This window comes from Labeo rohita, chromosome 22, assembly GCF_022985175.1.
Source record: "Labeo rohita strain BAU-BD-2019 chromosome 22, IGBB_LRoh.1.0, whole genome shotgun sequence".
Lineage (NCBI taxonomy): Eukaryota > Metazoa > Chordata > Actinopteri > Cypriniformes > Cyprinidae > Labeo > Labeo rohita.
Window position 1 is genome coordinate 32,074,846 of NC_066890.1, and position 16,765 is coordinate 32,091,610.

The 16,765-nt window shown below is 36.5% G+C and overlaps 2 protein-coding genes across 3 annotated transcripts; one reads left to right on the top strand and one right to left on the bottom strand.

Moving 5' to 3' along the window:
- Positions 1-1,317: 1,317 nt before the first annotated feature.
- Positions 1,318-4,221, top strand: nphs2 (NPHS2 stomatin family member, podocin). The gene is made up of 8 exons (XM_051095647.1): positions 1,318-2,076; positions 2,153-2,256; positions 2,367-2,439; positions 2,715-2,797; positions 3,393-3,596; positions 3,666-3,721; positions 3,797-3,875; positions 3,948-4,221. Exons 1-8 carry the CDS (start codon positions 1,752-1,754, stop codon positions 4,212-4,214), a joined length of 1,191 nt encoding a protein of 396 aa, XP_050951604.1. The 5' UTR covers positions 1,318-1,751; the 3' UTR covers positions 4,215-4,221.
- A 248-nt stretch (positions 4,222-4,469) lies between these two features.
- axdnd1 (axonemal dynein light chain domain containing 1) lies at positions 4,470-16,327 on the bottom strand. Of its 2 annotated transcripts, XM_051095646.1 has the most exons (25): positions 15,978-16,327; positions 12,286-12,458; positions 12,102-12,205; positions 11,937-12,015; positions 11,759-11,844; positions 11,609-11,665; positions 11,114-11,222; positions 9,778-9,899; positions 9,552-9,692; positions 9,365-9,469; positions 9,145-9,265; positions 8,944-9,045; positions 8,694-8,860; positions 8,551-8,620; positions 8,218-8,452; positions 7,923-8,139; positions 7,618-7,711; positions 6,856-7,043; positions 6,486-6,576; positions 6,274-6,375; positions 6,107-6,202; positions 5,887-6,000; positions 5,360-5,451; positions 5,159-5,289; positions 4,470-4,619 (listed from the first exon to the last, which is right to left on the bottom strand). In XM_051095646.1, the coding sequence occupies exons 1-25, from the start codon at positions 16,069-16,071 to the stop codon at positions 4,501-4,503; spliced, it is 3,009 nt and encodes a 1,002-aa protein (XP_050951603.1). In that variant the 5' UTR covers positions 16,072-16,327; the 3' UTR covers positions 4,470-4,500. The 2 variants fall into 2 exon arrangements, with proteins under 2 accessions (XP_050951603.1, XP_050951602.1); XM_051095645.1 differs by having other exon boundaries at positions 8,944-9,265.
- Positions 16,328-16,765: the final 438 nt, after the last annotated feature.

Here is a 16,765-nt window from a genome sequence, read left to right on the forward strand (position 1 = left end):
TGATAGATAGATAGACAGATAGATAGATTGATTGATAGATACATAGATAGATAGAAGGATAGATAGAAGGATAGACAGATAGACTGATAGATAGATATATAGATACATAGATAGATAGATAGATAGATAGGTAGATTGATAGACAGAATGATAGATAGAAGGATAGACAGACAGACTGATAGATAGATATATAGATACATAGATAGATAGATAGATAGATAGATAGATAGGTAGATTGATAGACAGAATGATAGATAGAAGGATAGACAGATAGATAGATAGATAGATAGATATATAGATACATAGATAGATAGATAGGTAGATTGATAGAATGGTAGATATTGATTGATTGATAGAACGATAGAACGATAGAACGATAGATAGATAGATAGATAGATAGATAGATAGATAGATAGAATGATAGATAGATAGATAGATAGATAGATAGATAGATAGATACATAGATAGATAGATAGATAGAATGATAGAAGATAGATAGAATGATAGAACGATAGATAGATAGATAGATAGATAGATAGATAGACAGATACATAGATAGATAGATAGATTGATAGACAGAATGATAGATAGAAGGATAGACAGACAGATAGATAGATAGATACATAGATAGATAGATAGATAGATAGATATGATAGATAGATAGATTGATAGAACGATAGATAGATAGATAGATAGAATGATAGAACGATAGATAGATAGATAGATACATAGATAGATAGAACAATAGATAGAAAGAACGATAGAAGGATAGACAGACAGACAGACAGACAGACAGATAGATAGATAGATAGATAGATAGAACAATAGAACGATAGATAGACAGACAGACAGAATGATAGACATATGATAGATAGAAAGAACGATAGATACATAGACAGATAGACAGAACGATAGATAAAATGATAGAACGACAGATAGATAGATAGATAGACTGCTAGATAGAATGATAGAGCAATAGATAGATAGATAGATAGATACATAGATAGACTGATAGATTGATAGATAGAACAATAGATAGAAAGAACGATAGATAGAAGGACAGACAGACAGATAGATAGAATGATAGAACAATAGAACGATAGATAGATAGATAGAACGATAGATAGACAGACAGAATGCTAGACATATGATAGATAGAAAGAACGATAGATACATAGACAGATAGATAGAACGATAGATAAAATGATAGAACGACAGATAGATAGACTGCTAGATAGATAGATAGAACGATAGATAGATAGATAGATAGATAGATAGATAGATAGATAGATAGATAGATAGATAGATAGATAGATAGACTGCTAGATAAAATGATAGAACGACAGATAGATAGATAGACTGCTAGATAGAATGATAGAGCGATAGATAGATAGATAGATGATAGATAGATAGATAGAAAGAACGATACATAGACAGATAGAAGGATAGACAGACAGACAAATAGATAGATAGATAGATATAACTAAATTCAAATTATTACAAATGAACATATAAAGGACATTCAGAGAACATGCAAATTACTTTTTTTTTGTAACACATTATTTTCCGTTCAGCGCCTCTGTGTAGGACATTACCACTGTGAGAAATTCATTAGAAGAGCACAAACACTCCCCTCTCATCATATGAACCTACACAGGCCTACAGAGATACTCCCTTTTCAGAGTATTTGACAGAAATCCACAGGAGCAGACCAGACGCTTACGACATATGCTCCTCTCACTGATCACTGGATGCTTCTCGTGAGGGATGCCATGATGGAGAAAAGAGCAGAAACATCTCAGCATTCTTCAAGATCTGGACGGGTTAAGCGAGAGCCATCGCCTTCCGCTAAAGAGAGGAAAACCAAATCACCCAAATCAGTGAAGCTCCAAGAGCCCCACAAAAGAAAAGAAAAACCAGAAGTGACAGAAGAAGAAGAAGAAAAAAGAGGTGAAGCCAAAGAGCCTCAAATCATCTCCAGCAGCACTGTTGTAAACGTAGACAGCGTGAGGGAACGAATAAAAGTAGATCGAGAGGAGTTATTAGGATTACTAGAGACTGAAGGACCTGAAGAAGGTAAGTGTGGACAAGAAAACATCTCAGAAAAGATGGAAATCTATGTTCTTTTCTCACTTATCATTGTCCTCAAAAGGCTTGAAAAAGAGATACCTTGGAGTTTGTGAGCTGCTTCTCATCGTCTTGGTCCTGTCTGTGGTGATCTTCTTCTTTCCTATTTCAATATGGTTCTGTGTAAAGGTATGCTTTTAATTTATGGGATTAAATATTAAAAAGTAGTATTTGGTAACTGTGTTCAGGTCCTGTAACTTTCATTTCTAAGTGTTATGTATGACATTGTTTATTTGTAGATTGTAAGAGAACATGAGAGAGCTGTGAAATTTCGACTGGGGCATTTATTGCAGAAGAGACCAAGGGGCCCTGGTACATTTTAATTTACATATAAACACTTTTACAGTTCGCCATAGTGACTATGTGAAGAATATACCATTTTTGATAATTGATTATTAAATACATTTAATGTTAAATATATTATTATCAATTAATTGATTATTTGATTATTTTATATTTTAATATTAATGTACTTTTAATGAATATATTAACGATTTTATTGTTATTTCATTAAGACGAAATCATTTTAACAATTTTGTAATTTATGTTTGTAGACTTTAATACATATATGTTTAATTTTGCTGCAGGGCTGATGTTTTATCTCCCATTTTTGGATGTGTGCCATATAGTCGACATTCGGATGAAAACACTGAAGATCCCTCCTCACGCGGTAATTTCTTTAAATGCCTTCAAAGTAACAAAAAAGTCTCCATATGTTCTGCACTTAGACCTTACGCAGATTAGACGCCATATTAATTTTATTTTTGGCATTTTTGCCTTTTTTGAGAAGTGGGAGAGAGAGGAGGACGGGGGTCGATTGAAAGTCTTTATAATAGAACGCACTGTATAAAGGTCCAACATCATGTATATTTTGTTTTACAGAGTTTTTGTCTACTTAAAGTTTTTTCAGAAAGACGTTTTGTCTGCCGAAATCCAGACGCACTGCACTTCTGTTCCTCACAGCCTCGCTTTCATTCCTGTCAAAAACTAAATATAGTACTACCCTGACTGATGTCTATGTAAGCAGTATTGTATTTTCTGAGATAACCTTTGAATCATTTAATGAAGAGCACTCTAAAAAGCTGACTGTGTCAAATAACATCCCACTTACACACGTATGTAAACATGTGGGAGGCAACTTTTTAAAGACTAACTTGCGCAATCAAAAAACCCACCCTTACGTCTCTAGATATAGATAAACCTGAAAAATGACAGAACACCTCTCCAACAAGACATAATTTAAGGCAATTTCATTGTAACCTCAGGTGGTGACCAAAGATCTGGTGTGTACTGAAGTAAGTGCGGTGTGTTACTATCGTATCGAGAATGTGTCTGTGTGCTATTCCTCCCTCGCTGGCATCCCAGATGTGCTGCAGGCTCTGACCCAGGTCTCCGTTAGAGAGATACTGGCCCATCATGCCTTCACTGACATTTTGATGGACCGGAAACGGATGGCCAGGGAGATTCAGGTAGACGTCAACAGATATGACACCTCTTGAGGGCTTGAAACAAGAATTTTTACGAAGTTCTCATTTCAGGTCAACTTAGATTCGGTAACCTGCAGGTGGGGTATCAAAGTGGAAAGAGCAGAAATGTAAGTACCTAGAACACATTGGCTCTTCAAAAGTTGTCCCACTACGGGACTCATAACATATGTTCACTGTTGCAGAGAAGAAATTAATCTTCCACCTGAGCTGCAACGCAACTTCGCAGTGGAGGCCGAAGCGAGACGTCAGGCACAAGTCAAAGTAAGGCCACCTGTACAAAATGGGATTTGAACCCACAACCTTTCAGCTTTTTAACCACTATGCTTCATACAGGTGATCGCTGCAGAAGGAGAAAAGGCGGCTTGTGAAGCTTTGAAGGCCTCCATAGAGTCTCTCTCTGGTTCTCCAGTGGTCGTGCACCTTCGACTCCTGCAGCTCCTCAACAATCTGCGCTCAGAGCAGCCGGCTGTTGTCCTTAACATACCTCCTGATGTCCTAACTCAATCCATTGACCTCACCAGCTTGACCAGACCTGCCAATCAAAGCCTGACCGCAGGTGACGGCTCAGATGAGGCTAAAAAAGACTCGCCCATGATGTAAAGACAACATGAATTCAATGTTTACTTAGGAAGAACAGTTTCATATATAGACATGCACAATATATCGGTATGTTGCAGTATATTGGTTTGTGCCATCTAACTTTCATTTTAATTTAGTCTTTAAAAACACTAATAATTTACTCTGTTAAATGTAATCTTTAGCAAGTCTCAAACTGATTAATCATTTTATGATACGTGCAATACAAGTACACTTCAAATATAGATGTGTCTATTAAATACTTTAGTATGTTGCCCTACATGAGCTCCAGTATGGTGTATATTTCCATTTAGCGTTTCTTGGTGCCTCTCGACAGTTTTGGGCTGGCTTCAGGTTTCTGACTTTTCGTTTTAGAATCAGAAGGGGTGCTGGGGGCCTTGGATGTGGGTGCAACATTCTTCTTGCTTGCTGTAAGGGTAATAGTCAGAGATTAGAAACAGGTCAGTTCCAAACCCCAAACCCGTAAAACCTTCATTCATCTTCGGAACACAAATTAAGATAGCTTTGGTGAAATCGGAGGCCTTTCTGATCCTGCATAAACAGCAACGTGACTGACACGTTCAAGACCCAGAAAGAGAGTAAGGACATCGATAAAATAGTCTATGTGACATCAATGCTTCAGCCTTAACTTTATGAAGCTACGACAATACTTTTTGTGTGCAAAAAAAACAAAAATTACGACTTCGACAATTTCTTTGCTTTTATCAATGTCCTTACTACCTTTCTGGGCCTTGAACTTGTCAGTTGCATTGCTGTCTATGCAGCGTCAGAAAGCTCTCGGATTTCATCAAAAATATCTTAATTTGTGTTCTGAAGATGAACGACGGTATTACGGGTTTGGAACGACATGAGGGTGAGTAGTTAACAACATCATTTTCATTTTTTGGGTGAACTATCCCTTTCTTGTTCTGTATCTAAAGTGTAATGTTAGCCTCTGCCACACTTACACTTGGTCTCCACACTTGGCCGAGCCTGTAGCTGCCTCTCTAGATCTTGTATCTTGTCCAGAGCTGCCTGCAGGTCTTCCTCTGCCTTTAGCGCTCGTACCTCCGCACTGATAGCTCGTGTCTCTACATCTCTGGACAATACAGCTTATGTAGGGACCACTATAGATCTGATTAAGGAGAAGTGTCTCTTTTAATACTTACAGAAGCTCTTGCTGAAGAGATCTCACTGTTTCTAATTCACTGAAGGCTTCCTTGGCATTTTCAGTGTGAGGAGACACCACAAGTTCTTCAGTCTAGAAAAAAATAAGAAAAGATTATTTCAGGGGTGGCCACTCGGTCCTGGAGGGCCGGTGTCCTGCAGAGTTTATCTCCAACTTGCCTCAACACACCTGGCTCAGGTGTGTTTTATTGAGGTTGAAGCTAAACTCTGCAGGACACCAGCCCTCCAGGGGTTTGGGCACCCCTGGATTAATTCTTTACACCAGAGATCCTCAAATCTGGCCCACAAGATACACTTTCCTGGATAGTTTAGCTCTAACCCTAATCAAACACACACCTGAGCAGTAAGCCTGCTAATCAATGTCTTCAGGATCATTAGAAAATCACAGGTAGGTGAGTTTGATCAAGGTTGAAGGTAAACTCTGCAGTGCTTTGGCCCTCCAGGGCAAGACTTGAGGAACCCTGCTTTACAGGTGGGAAGCTGATGGAGATGGATACAGTATGCTCACCCCTGTAAGTTGGACGGTGTCCTCTCCTAAGTTCTTCTCAGTGATATTGCCATCATGACCAACTAACTTCATGACTGAGCCATTTTTGTCATCTCTGCTGGCCTTTGCTTCCCCCTGTGCAGAATTTAGTGCATTTATTTTATTTAATGCTAATCCATGTAACCAAACTAGGTATATGGCTAGCAAGCTAACAGCTTATATGGAATAAAGTGTTAGTTACATATTCATCAGCACTTTGGAAAGAATAAGGCCCAGTGGTATTTTTCAAAGGTTCCTTGTCATCTTCTCTGGTAGGTTCCTCTGGTTGTCGCTCGAGCTAAAAAGATATACAAGAAAGTTACTCACATAGCTGTGTTCTACCAGAAAGTCAATACTCATGTCACTCACAGACTGTGGCACAGTTTTTCCAGACAGCTGCATCTCCATAGGGCTTCCCTTCACATCTGACAGTAGTATTCGACATGCCTCCACCCACTCGCCACCTTCTTTCTGAACAAATACAACGCAGAAGAATCCACGGTATTCAGGCAAGATTTCAAACTGTATCATTACCCAAGAAAGAGTACTTGGTTGAAAAGATCAGAGGGATTGTTAAGCACCTGAAGCTTAGCAAGATGGTAGAGCTCATTCTCTGTGTCATCCTGAGATGAGCTCTTCCGGACCGCCTCCTCCACAATAGCCTGACAAGAGCTGCAAGACAATTTGTGTAATGAATTTATGCTTAACTATAAGCAGCTAAGGTATATCCTCTAGATCAGGGGTGCCCGAACTCGGTCCTGGAGGGCGAGTGTCCTGCAGAGTTTAGCTCCAACCCCAATCAGACACACCTGAACCAGCTAATCAAGCTCTTACTAGGCATGCTAGAAACTTCTAGGCAGGTGTGTTGAAGCAATTTGGAGCAAACTCTGCAGGACATCAGCCCCTCTAGGACTGAGATTGAGCACTCCTACTCTAGATCATAGAGATTACCTTGTGATGTACTTGGAGAAGTAGTCGAGTTTCCCAGAGAGGTTCTTGGCATCCTCCTCCAGCTTCTCAACAGACACGTCCACTGTGGCATCGAATTCAGGCATTGGAATATTCGGTTCCTGGACCGGCACCATCAGTAGAAGAAGGTCCACCATCCACCGAATCAACTTGGTGTGAACAGAAGTTACCTGATAACACATGATGAGATCATCATTCATGGCTTGGGGAATAGGCATTCAAGTCCATCTTCCTGCAAAGTTTAAGCTGAATCTAGGTTAAACACCCTGTATCAGGTAATCAAGGTCTTCGGGATTACTCAAAATGTTCTGTGCTGCATTTCGCAAAAGAATCATATGCATAAGTAGATCATAGGCCAGGGGTATCCAAACTCAGTTCTGGAGGGCTGGTGTCCTGCAGAGTTTAGCTCCAACCCCAATTAAACTCTAATCTAAGCTAATCAAGCTTTTACTAGGCATACTAGACACTTCCAGGCAGGTGTGTTGAGGGAAATTGGAGCTAAACTCTGCAGGGCACCAGCCCTCCAGGACCAAGTTTGGACACCCCTGTCATAGAGACTCTTGGTACTAATGGTATCTGCTTAGGCTTACAATGCATTTGGGAAATGCAGCTGTCCTGGCCTAAGCCATGAAAGACGACAATCTTGTTTTGTCTAGCTCAGGTCTAAGGATCTAAATTCTGCAGGGAAGGTGGACATCCCTGACTTAGGGCATGCAAGAAACGTTACGCAGTCCCTGGGTGTACCTCCTCATGAAGCCTCATATTTTCACAGTTGAAAAAGTTTTCTTGAGAGAACCGGAATTCCTTCATTGCCTTTAGGACATCCTCCATTTCAATCCTGTCACAGATACAAACAGGGAAATTGGACATGTTTCAACTAGAAACATGAATTGAGTGTTTTGTCGCAAATATCTGCCCATGAGGGTCTGAGAGTCTATTTTGTTTAGGATAGCTACCTTCAAAGTTAGCCACAAGTGTTGGCAGTAGACAAGGTATCTCACTAGGTTTTGCAAGATAGCTATAATGCTTGATCCATGCATCTTTCTTACTTGGTGTGGGGTTTCTTTTTAGCCCTGTCCCGTTCTGACTGAGTGCTGTCCACTAGTCGGAAAGCCTCCTTAGACAGATTCATCAAGTTGCCAAGAGCTTCCTCCAACTTGAGCCAGTCACCCAAAGACTGCTCCTCCGAAAGTCCATTCAAGGACATCAATCTTCTTGACCAGAACTCCATATTTTCAATAAGCAACATTAGCGTTGCATGGATCCCTGCATGAATAACCAAGAGCAGGCATCAATATCTATTGGAGAAACCAAACAAGTCTATTTGAGGAGCTTGGTTCTCACCACTTTCTCCACTAATACGGATTCCCAGTTCGTTCTGGAGCTCAGTAATAGTCTTTGCTAGCTCCCTCATGGCCACCTGACCTTTAGGTGGCCCTCCATCTGGACCAGGGTGTCTCCTAAAGAGCTGGAGGCAAACCTCAATCCAGGACTCTTGTAGGTTTGTTAGCATTTCAAGTGTTTCTTGACCAGACACTAGGTCCTCTCCTCCATAACGCTCACACTGCTGTGTCAACATCTATAGGTGGTATAGATGAGAGATAGCTATTAATTTTAACATTTAAAGTGGAAAGTAGACAGATAATTGAGTAAGAAATAATAAAAACAATTGCTTACCTTTGACCATTGCTTCAGGTCTTGAGACAGCTCCTCTTCTGAAGACTTGTCAAGGTTCTTATTAGGGTTCCTTATGGACCACAAGACGCAAAGTCAATAAAAAATAATATAAATACAAAGAAAGAAGTATTTCCTTCACTGACCTTGATTTGTCTGAATAAAACTTGTGCCACTTGACAACATCAGCACGGACAGATTCAATGGTCTTGCGTTGTTTGCTTTCGGCCTCTCTGAGGTTCTCCATGAAGATGGTCAGTTTGTCTTTCCACTGGTCAGTCAACTCCATGATGTGAGAAACATCCTCAGAGTCCTGTGGATAAAAAAAAACATTGATACAATATTACTCTACATGTTAAAGTCTCAACAGAATAAAATATTAGGTACTTTAAGTACCTTTGCTGTTAGGAAAACTGTGAAATGATCTGCAGTCTTGGCCCAGGTCTGCTCACTAATATTTAGCCGTCTGACCAGATGAAGTTTATTTATCTTTATTATCTGAGAGAAATATTTGAAATATTTAGACTCAAACATTATGAATTCTTGTAAAATAAAAGTCAAAAGTGAATTGTGCTCATCTAACATGTCAGAAGTCACCTTGACCGCAAGACTGTAGGTGGCTTTTCTCCAGAGGTCCTTTTCATCATATAGCTGAGACATCTGTCCTTCAAGTCTCCTTCGCTGCAGCTCATAAAGCTCATGGTACTCTGCTACAATACTGCAGAAAAATCACTTTATTTTAACCAGACAGATATTAAGTTACAATCAATCAGTTTGATTCATTGTCATGACAACCTTTAAATATTATTTCACGCACTTTGCATTGCGTTGTGACTCCTCCAGGGCTTTAGCGAGCTCCTCTTTGGCTTCCCCTGCCTCTTTGGACACATTCTCATCATGTTCTTTCATTGCACTCAGTTCCCTTTTACAAGTTAAATATACACAAGGTTAAAACGAACAGAAGTCACAATCAGTTCACTATTTATGAGTTGTATCCAGCTTACATATTAAGCTTTGCAATAGAGCTTTTGAAGTGAATGATCTCTTCAGTGAGCCGGCGGTCTAGAGCCTTCTGCGCTAAGGTTTCTGTGTGCAGACCTTTCACCTGCCTTGGGATTCGGTCAAGTAGAGCCACGTACCTCTCCCTGGACAAGTGGAAGAGGAAGTGAGGTCACTTTCTAATGAAAACCCAGAGAAAAAAAAAAACAGAGGTAGAACTGTGATGTAGACCTGATCTTGGCAAGGAGCTGTCCCCTCTCGGCACATTCGACGCTGACTTGGCGGATTAGCTCGTGGAATACAATGTTGTAGATGTTCTGCTCGATTCGAACCAGCTCCAGTAAATTTTCAATCTGAAACATGATAATTATTCTATAAAGAATGTATTCATTATATTATCGTAGTTGAGCCATAATTGTGTAGACCATTAATGTTAATATAAAAAACCTACATAAATTTGACTGAGACCTGATTGTAATTTATGGTGTTTATTTATTTGTTTGTGTAATCTATTACATTTTTAAAACTTAAAAACTGCAAGAGTTTGATAGTGGTATTTTGGTATATCTTCATTTTAAAGCATTCTATTTAGTTATAATTTTGGGGAAAGTTATTTTTAAAAGTAATGCATTACAATATTGAGTTACTCCCTAAAAAGTAACTAATTGTGCAAGTTACATTTTTTATAGAAAGTAATGTTACGTTACTTTTGTGTTACTTTTTGTCAGGGCTTTTTAACATCACAAAAGTAACTATAAAAGTAATGCCTTACAATATTGAGTTACTCCTTTAAAAGTAAGTAATTGTGTTGATTAGTTTTTTATGGAAAGTTATGCATTACGTTACTTCAGTGTTACTTTTTGTCGTCAGGGCTTTTTGTCATCACGAAAGTTGCTTTTATGAATAATGCCTTACAATATTGAGTTACTCCCTAAAAAAGTTAATTGTGTTAGTTACTTTTTATGGAATGTAATGTGTTACATTACTTCTGAGTTATTTTTTGTCATCAGGGCTTTTTCCCAACACTAAAGTTACTTTTAAAAGTAAAGCATTACAATATTAAGTTACTCCCTAAAAAAGCACCTAACTGAATTACTTACTGAGTTACTTTTTATGAAAGTAATGTGTTACATTACTGATGTGTTACTTTTTGTTATCAGGAATAGTACTTTTAAAAGTAATGTATTACAATATTGAGTTACTCCCTAAAAAAGTAACTAATTTGCATTACTTAGTTACTTTTTTTATGAAAGTAATTAGTTACGTTACTTTTGCATTATTTTTTTCATCACGAAAGTCATGTTTAAAAGTAATGCCTTACAATATTGAGTTACTCCCTAAAAAAGTAATTGTTTTAGTTACTTTTCATGGAAAGTAATGCGTTACTTTTGCTTTACTTTTTGTCATTACTAACTACTATAAATTACTATTATTAATTCATTACTTGTTACTTGAACAAAGTAATCTGATTACATAACTCAAGTTACAAGTAATGCGTTACCCCAACACTGAATATACCAACCTACAATGACACTTTTATATATTTCAAGTATTTTTCTTAACTAACCTGTGAGAGTTCGGATAGCTCTTGAAACTCTTGGTTGACACCTGCTTTTTCCAACATTTTGTCCATCACCTTCATTAACTGTATCACCTCAAGACGACCACTTGGTTTCCTAGTGGTTGTTCAGAAATTATAATAAATATTTACATCAATAACAATCATTTTAAAGAAATAAGAACAGAAAATATAGAAAGAAAAAAAATAAAAAAGTTTAGAAATGATGACAAATATTTACCTAAAATAATGAAAAATAATTGTAATATTAATATTACTAATAATAAATAAAGTAAATAAAGTAGAACTACATATGACTTTCTAGTGGTTGTTCAGAAAATAAATAAATAAATAAATAGGCTTCTCAGTGGTTGTTTGAAAATATTATAAATGTTTATATTATAATAGCAATATTATTATTAATAAAATAAATAACAAATGATAGATAGATAGATAGATAGATAGATAGATAGATAGATAGATTTATATATTGCAGCAACTCACATTGATGGAAAGACTCTTAGCTTCTGTTTGTCATCTTCTAGGAGAACCGTGAATTTGCTAGAAAAGACATGAAAACAAATAAAGCAAATTACTTGTTAGCTGTAGAACAACACGACAGATGTTCTTACTGACCAAAGCAGACTCGCTTACTCATCATAGCACTGCAGTCCCTTAAGACCTTTGTTTTTTATGATGTGATATTCTTCTGGGATTAATGTTTCCAGTGAATTCACATCCTTCAACCCAAAAAACAACACCACAATGTTTCAACATACAAAAATACATGAAGATCTTAGCACTAAATTCAGGTTATTCTCCTGTCACTTGCATTTTGATCTCCCTGAGAGGAGCTTCGTTCAGCCGTTGATGGGAGAGGCAATCGAGCATCACAGAGGAAGGATACGTCTCTGTTCAGATTCAAACAAACACAGTGAGCTATAAAATGTGTCAGTGTGTTCAGTATAAATATACGTTATTCATGTTTCATTCCAACCTTCCAGCTCCAGTCAGAGAGGTTGGCTGGTTGAGAAAGTATTGGTATTTCTTGCGTCTAACCGGATGGTGCCACACTGCATCAGGGCGGTGTATTAAACAAACCTGGGAAAAGAGGTATAAAGAGCTAAATTAAGTTACTATAAATAGTTTGAAAAAGAGGAAGGTGGTGAAGTGGCACAAACCTTAAAGTCCTTAGGAGTTTTGGTTAATCTGAGGGGTCCGAGTCTGTTTTGAGGACATGCGGTGGATGTTAAAGTCGCAAGGAGCTCGTCTGGAATTAAATCATCTTGCACTTGCGGGCTGCCTCTGTCTTTTACAGGTGTCCTCTCGTTCACCTCAGGAAGCTCTGCCACCACTAGACAGATGAATCACATACATATAGGCTGGATAAGACAAATACATCAAATACACAACAACCTAAAAAAAGATATGTATTTAAAATATAATATAAACACACACACACACACAGAATATTAATAAATATTATAAAAAACAGAAATGTTTGTGAAGTGACAAATAAATATTTAATAAATATTAAATATAAATAAAGATTTTAAAAGAAGGAAGGAAAGAAAAAAAAGAAAGAAAGAAAGAAAGAAAATAAATATTAGGGATAATAGAAAAAGTTTGTAATGCATTTAATATGTGATATAAATGTTACTACATTAACGTTAAATAGACACAAAAACAAAGTATATTTTATATAATTAAAATAATATTATATTAAAAAATATATTTAATAATGTAATAAAATCAAAATATAAACAAAATTAGGTGGTAAAATATAAATGAATATAAAGAAAACAGAAAAGTTTGTGATATGGAATAAATAAATATTTATACAAATAAACAATAATAATTAGGGATGCTCCGATCGATCGGCCGAAGATCGGTATCGGCCGATAATCACATTTTATGACTCAATCGGTACTCGTTAAACTTGGCCGATCTTAGGAACCGATCACAATTGATGACGTCAATGCGTGAGGACGTACACGATGAGTGGGGACGTAAATGTTTTGGCGCGGCAGTCATCGCTGGTGTGGAATTACTGTGACGTTTGGAGAAACAATGAAAAATTCGCTATTTGCCGTTTATGTTCCAAAGAAATCTTACGTGGAGGCGCACAGTCCAAAACATTTAATACAACGAACCTCATTTAGGAAAGAGCCACCGCGAGTCGTATGGCGAATACGAAAAACTGGCAACTACAAAAAAAGGCAACGGTAACTAATAATGCGACTGTCACTCAGCCATCCATTACAGACATTCTGAAAAAACACGAACTGTACACACCAGACAGCAAGAAAGCTAAGGATATAACCGCGAAGATAATGGAATTTATATGCATTTACCACCAGTCTCTGTCAGTCACAGAAGACATTGGATTTAAACACCCAATTGCACATCTTGAACCACGATATAAACTGCCGCGGCGCAAATATTTTACTGATGTTGCTCTCCCAGAGTTATATCAAATCGTCTACAGCCACATAAACAGTCTACTTCACGAAAATTTGACCGCGGTGAGTTTAACTACGGACATTTGGAGCTCTAGCATATCCCCTATGTCCACGCAGGGCTCGAAATCAGCTTTTTTTTATTTGGTAGCACTGGTGCTCCCAACTTCAAAAAGTTAGGAGCACCAAAAAAAATTTAGGAGCACCAAGTGAATATTAAGGATGCATTAAATACAACTACACAAACTATTATTAGCCTACAGCCTATATATGTTAGCCTAATTTGCGCACTTTGGGGAGTCGCTCTCTAAACGTGGGGTATTAAATTTGCGTTGAATGCGCGCGCGCGTCTTACTTTCGGTTTCGTTTTAACGATGGCGCTAAACTCTCGGCGGTGCTGAGCGTTTATACATTAATTTAACAAAACAATTTCAAAGTGGGGGGGATTTTGAAAATTGTGTCCCCGGTGGAAATTACGCCCTTGCCTGAGTGAAACTCTGAAGCTGAGTTATCATTTGATGTGAACGTATGCCGCGTTGTACAGTCTGACAGAATGTGCGCTGTAGCACGAAATATAGTATATTTCTTCAAAAGCAGGTTGTAGAGACATTTTATTTGTCCACAATCAAAAATCGTCATATCACACACCCTAATAGCAATGTAATTTGTACAAATCCGGAACAGAGGTTGGTTGAGAGAGAAAAAAAAACATCCGGTTTCAGCGGAGCGCAGTGTCAGTGACAGGGAGTGATTGACAGCTAATAACAAGCTTACATATCAGTTATATATACTTGAAGCATCAGAATCGGCATTGGTATCGGCCGATCACCATGACAAAAAATTGGTACTTGGTATCGGTGGCAAAAATCCTGATCGGAGCATCCCTAATAATAATAATTGACTGTGATGTGGCATATATAAATAAATATTAAGAATAACAAAAAACAAACTTGGTGAAAATAAATAAATGTTTTTTTTTAAGAATAACAAATAAAGATGTGTTTGAAAAAGAAAGAAAGAAAGAAAGAAAGAAAGAAAGAAAAAGAAAGAAAAAGAAAAATGATTAAATGATTAAAAACAAAGGTGGTGATTTTTGGCATGAAAATTAAATATTAAGAATAATAGAAAAAGTCTGTGATGTGGCATTTATTTTTGTGGTATAAATCATATGAATAACATTAAATAGACAAAAGCATTAAATATATTTTATATATTTAATATATAATATTACATAATACAAAATGAATAATAGTAATAATACAAAAAAACATTGTGATGTGTTTGTGATAGATAGATAGATAGATAGATAGATAGATAGATAGATAGATAGATTATAGGCTATTATGAATAACAGAATAAAGCTTATGATTTATGAAGAAAGAAAGAAAGAAAGAAAGAAAAAGAAAGAACGAAAGAAAAAGAAAGACAGAGACAAACAAAGGTGGTGATTTTTGGCACGAAAATTAAATATTAAGAATAATAGAAAAAGTCTGTGATGTGGCATTTATTTTTGTGGTATAAATCATATGAATAACATCAAATAGACAAAAACATTAAATATATTTTATATATTATACAATATTAAATAATACAAAATGAATAATAGTAATAATACAAAAAACATTGTGATGTGTTTGTGATAGATAGATAGATAGATAGATAGGCTATTATGAATAACAGAATAAAGTTTATGATTTATGAAGAAAGAAAGAAAGAAAAAGAACAAAAGAAAAAGAAAGAGATACAAACAAAGGTGGTGATTTTTGGCACGAAAATTAAATATTAAGAATAATACAAAAAGTCTGTGATGTGGCATTTATTTTTGTGGTATAAATGATATGAATAACATCAAATAGACAAAAACATTAAATATATTTATATATTTCAAATATAATATAAAAGAATACAAAATTAATAATAGTAATAATACAAAAAAAAAACATTGTGATGTATTTGTTATAGATAGAATGATAGACAAATAGATAGATAGACAGGTTATTATGAATAACAAAATAAGTTTACGATTTATGAAGAAAAAAGAAAGAAAGAAAGAAAGAAAGAAAGAAAGAAAGACGGATACAAACAAAGGTGGTGATTTTTGGCACGAAAATTAATAAACATTACGAAAAATACAAAAAGTTTGTGATGTGGCATTCATTTTAGTGGCATAAATGTTACAAATAAAGTAAAGTTAACAGAAATAACAGAAAAGGTTTGTCACAAACATTACTAACAAAGAAAAAATGTTAAAACAAACAAATGGAATGAATAAGTATTAGCATTAAAGTTGATGTAGCACGTTCAGACAAAAAGAAAAAGCTGTTGATGTAGCTTTAAAAAATGATTTTTAACACAGAAAACAGTAGGTGATGTTATTATTGTCACTAATTGTTAGATGAATAAGTTTGACTCACTGTTATTGACAGCAGCGCTCGGTCGCTTCGTCCTGCGGCTGTCGGGTTTCGCTCCGTCCGGAGGACACGGGCTGCACTTGACGGACACCGACATATTAACACCGTCTAAACTCGCTGGACACTTTTTACAGATGAATAACCGCGGAAAAGACGCAAAGGCGCTAAAACATTCAACTTTGTGCCGTTCTCCATGCTGTAGCGCTCCAGACAGCAAATAAAGTTTGGCTGCTGGGTGTTGCTAGTCCAAAACAGCGGCTAATAAAAGTTTGTTGCCATGGACACGTCGCGTCTCTACGTAACTTTCCACAGTTACAGAATCACACTCGAGAGACTCCGCTCACTAACATCAACACCACACTGTAACAGTGAGTTTTCTGCTGTCGCTAGCATACGCTGTTTCCTCTAGTAAAATTAATCCCTTTTAAATATTCATAAGTTGTCTCATTAATTATTTAGCGGGTCAAGGATGCCATGGCAGCCAAACAAATGAGTTTGTTTAAAGTGTAGCCTACATCTCGGAGAAAGTTGGTTGTTACTGTTAGCTAAAATTAAAAGGATTCATATAATTTTCGATCATTTAAATAAAGATGAAATAAAATAAAACAATGAAAAACGGAAACCTAGAAAGTGTGCCCTGGCAGCTACCTCAAATAAGTTTAAATAAAATAAATAAAATAAAGTTATACAGACAAAAAAAAAACAAAAAACAACAAAAAAAACAAAAGTAGAGCGTAATAAAAAGTATAACAGCACATAACAAAATCACACCTATAAGTTAAACTCCAATT

Coding starts and splice junctions, on each gene's coding strand:
- nphs2 (XM_051095647.1), top strand. CDS start 1,752: ATGCTTCTCGTGAGGGATGCCATGATGGAGAAAAGAGCAGAAACATCT. Junction 2,077..2,152: donor GACTGAAGGACCTGAAGAAG/GTAAGTGTGGAC, acceptor TGTCCTCAAAAG/GCTTGAAAAAGAGATACCTT. Junction 2,257..2,366: donor CAATATGGTTCTGTGTAAAG/GTATGCTTTTAA, acceptor GTTTATTTGTAG/ATTGTAAGAGAACATGAGAG.
- axdnd1 (XM_051095645.1), bottom strand. CDS start 16,071: ATGTCGGTGTCCGTCAAGTGCAGCCCGTGTCCTCCGGACGGAGCGAAA. Junction 11,666..11,758: donor GGACTGCAGTGCTATGATGA/GTAAGCGAGTCT, acceptor TGTCTTTTCTAG/CAAATTCACGGTTCTCCTAG. Junction 6,203..6,273: donor GAAAAACTGTGCCACAGTCT/GTGAGTGACATG, acceptor ATATCTTTTTAG/CTCGAGCGACAACCAGAGGA.